General features: G+C 45.8%; 1 protein-coding gene across 4 annotated transcripts in view; it reads left to right on the top strand.

The window, feature by feature from the left end:
- fam13b (family with sequence similarity 13 member B) overlaps positions 1-3,268 on the top strand; it is a 71,784-nt gene that overhangs the window by 67,310 nt on the left and 1,206 nt on the right. For all 4 annotated transcript variants that reach the window (XM_086023231.1, XM_086023230.1, XM_086023233.1 and 1 more), the window contains 5 exons: positions 785-975; positions 1,049-1,132; positions 1,211-1,306; positions 1,693-2,069; positions 2,136-2,237. In XM_086023231.1, the coding sequence (XP_085879357.1) occupies positions 785-975; positions 1,049-1,132; positions 1,211-1,306; positions 1,693-2,069; positions 2,136-2,237 (850 nt within the window). The remainder of the gene's footprint in view (positions 1-784; positions 976-1,048; positions 1,133-1,210; positions 1,307-1,692; positions 2,070-2,135; positions 2,238-3,268) is intronic.

Here is a 3,268-nt window from a genome sequence, read left to right on the forward strand (position 1 = left end):
CGCAGTATAAGTGGCATTATTGCCACATGCATTGTAGGTCACTTGTGGGCAACAGACCCACTATGTCATTTTAGAATTCACAAAAAGATTAACAGTGACTTTTTTCTCCTTGACAAATGCACTAGATAGTTTGTCTATGCACAAGACAAAGTTAATGAGTCGTTTCAATTTAGGAACTCACTGAATAGTTTGCATGTTATTTATTTGACTTTTGCAGAATTAAGTCTTTTGAGACTGCTGATTATTTTGATCTGTTAAAAACTGTGTTACTAAAAGCTGGTAAATTAAAGTTTTTCAGTTATCTTTGTGACTGAGTAAATGTTGTATTGTGCCACCAACGGTTTTGAAAATACATATAGATTTTTGTAAAAATTACGCCAATAATATGGCTGTGTTTTTTCAGATAATATTGCAGAATAGCAGTCACCATAAATAAATGGAAAAATATACAGATATTCCATGTGATCGGAATCTGTATCGGCCGATGTCACTCATGCATGACCGGTATCGGTGTCATAAAACCTGATCGGAACATCCCTAGTTTCAAGCACGGCTTGATTTTGAGTTTCATGGTAGGGATTGAAGTCTGGGTCAGTGTTTCAAGCCATCCGCCAACTTTCAATGTTACAGAGTCACGCGCGTGTGTGTGTCCATGTTGCGTGCTGCATGCGCGTCTGACACGTTGACATTGACATGTCCACGCGTTGTTGCCGTCAACTTGAGCTCAGTGGCGGTTTGCCTCGGAACGTCCCCCACATGGTCTTGTGCTGTGTTTGCGGCGCAGACGCCAAACAGCGCGCCGAGAGCGAGCTGGGCCCTCAGACTCGCCCTCGCAGCAACACGCTGCCCAAGAGCTTCGGCTCCACGCTGGAGCAGACGGCGGCGCCGCACCCCACCCGCGAGGAGACCATGGAGCTCATCCAGAGACGCGTGACGGGCAAGCGGCCGGAGGACGGCTGGCCCGACGACATCAAGGTGAGGCGCCCGTTAGCCTTAGCGTAGCGTAGCGTCGGATGACGTTGACGGCGTTCTTTGCCGCTGGCCGCAGAAAATGACAAAAGAACAACTGTCCTGCGAGAAGACCGTCCTCCAGAAGAACCTGCTGCACTACGATGGCCTGCACGGGCGACCGGTCAGTTCACATGCACACTTGCCGGGCGAGTCGCCTGGCGCGTACGCTAAAACGGGTCCTCTTCACGTGTGGCGGCAGGTGACCCGCGAGGAGCGTCTGGTGGTCAAGCCTCTCTACGAGCGTTACCGGCTCATCAAACAGATGCTCACCAGAGTCACCATCACGCCCGTCACCGTGAGTACGCGCGCAGAAGCGCCGCCGCCATCGTTTGCAGCCGTGTTTGTTTGCGTCATTGTTTGTCCAATTAGCTTTAGCCTCGTTAGCATGGTCAGCGTAGTAGTCATAGTAGTAGTTTTGCGTTATTAGCAGGTGGTAATGTTTCAAAGTGGGTCTCAAGACAATGTTGGGATTTCAAAAAAGGGTTTTAGGCCTACTAAGAGAGGTTTCAAACGCAGGTTCGGCTTTCAAGACAATCTTTTTGATCAATGGTAAATGGAAAAATGTGCCTTATTAGCGTAAGCTATATTATGATGTTAGCATTTGCATATTAAAGCTTAGAGACACTTGTATTAGTTTAATTGGTGTTAGCGACAATCTCATGTTAACATGTCCCGCCCCAGGTGTCTCCCTCCAGTAAGAGGCGGAGCCAAATCCTCCAACCAATCATAGAGGGAGAGACAGCTCACTTCTGGGAGGAGATCAAAGAGGAGGAGGAGGAGGAGGAGGAGGAGGAGGAGCGAGCGGCAGGAGAAAAAGACGACGGCAAGGAGGAAGACAAGAAGGAGGAGGAAGACTACAACGAGGAGGACGAAGAAGATGAGGAGGAGGACGAGGAGGAGGAAGGAGAGAGCAGCGGAGGCGAGATGCAGAGTTCAGAGGTCATCATGGCCATGGAGACCAGCACCACGGCGGGGGGGTCCTTGAGGACCAAGATGGAGGAAGGCTCCGGGAAGATGGCGCTGGACCTGAGACTGTCCAGCTCCAACGCCTCGTCCATGTGAGAACACAAAGCACACCTGAGCCAGATGATGGTGACGTCACTTCCTGTTTCTGTGCGCCTTAGGCCAGAGCTGCTGGAACAGCTGTGGAAAGCCAGAGCAGAGAAGAAGAAACTGAGGAAGACCATCAGAGAATTTGAGGAAGAATTTTATCAGCGCAACGGCAGGTACGTGCTCACGGGGGTGGTGCTTCAAATTTGGCTGTCAAGACAATTGCTTGTGTTGCCTAAACTCTGGTTGAATGGTCGATATTGCGAAATACTACTTGAAGCACTGTTGTTCTAATAGCCAGTCTAATACTGGGCTAGTGAAGTTTTGCTGCTTTAGCTTGGTCTGACGCGCTGGCGGCTTTGTTTGCTTGCTATCCAATTGTGTCCGTCAACAGAGAGTCCATAAGCCATTTGTTTATTTAGCACCTTCCAAGAATTCAAATCTCCATAAAACACCAAGCGTCTATAAACATAAGTTCCACCAAAGCAAAATGGTCCAAAACTTGTACGCCCTTCCCAGTCAAAACCTCTACACTGTTTCTTTCTCCTTTCTTATATACCGGTACTCATAGTGACAGCGCCACACAGTGCTCAACACAAGTAGTGCATACAAACATTTTACCCATATTTAGCTCCTATAGTTGAATGCAATTGAATTCTTTGCACGTCACTGTAGTCCTTAAAAATAAGTTGTATGTACATGTATATACCACGATTGCGACCTTTTCTGGCCACTGAATTATTTGTTTCAATTTATTTATTTAAATTCATATTTTATGAACAAATTCCAAAAAGATAATAGAAAATTGATGTTAATTTCATACTTTTTTAAGGAAAAATGCTATATAGGTCTTTTATAGGAAATTGTATGTATCAAAAGTACTAGTGGTATCGGTGACGACTCAAGAGATGAGTACTCGTACTAGTATCGGTTTGGAAAAAAGTGGTATGGAACTTACCCAAGTTTCAAGCCTCGCTTAAGGTTTTTAGGCAAGGTTCAGGACTTGTTCCCATCGGAAACAATGCCAATTGAAACAATGATAGTGATATCAATACGCTGTTCCATCGTCAAACTGAACAGCCAGTGGTTTCAATCAGTCATACGTGTATGTCAGAAAAAGTTAACCAGCATTATATTAACACTTAAAAACTAAGAAAAGTTACTTGCTTAAATGAGTGATTTTATATTTTTTCTTCAACCTTGTTAG

The sequence above is a fragment of the Filicampus tigris genome, chromosome 2 (genome assembly GCF_054856515.1).
Source record: "Filicampus tigris isolate MCC_2025a chromosome 2, RoL_Ftig_1.0, whole genome shotgun sequence".
NCBI classification, from domain to species: domain Eukaryota; kingdom Metazoa; phylum Chordata; class Actinopteri; order Syngnathiformes; family Syngnathidae; genus Filicampus; species Filicampus tigris.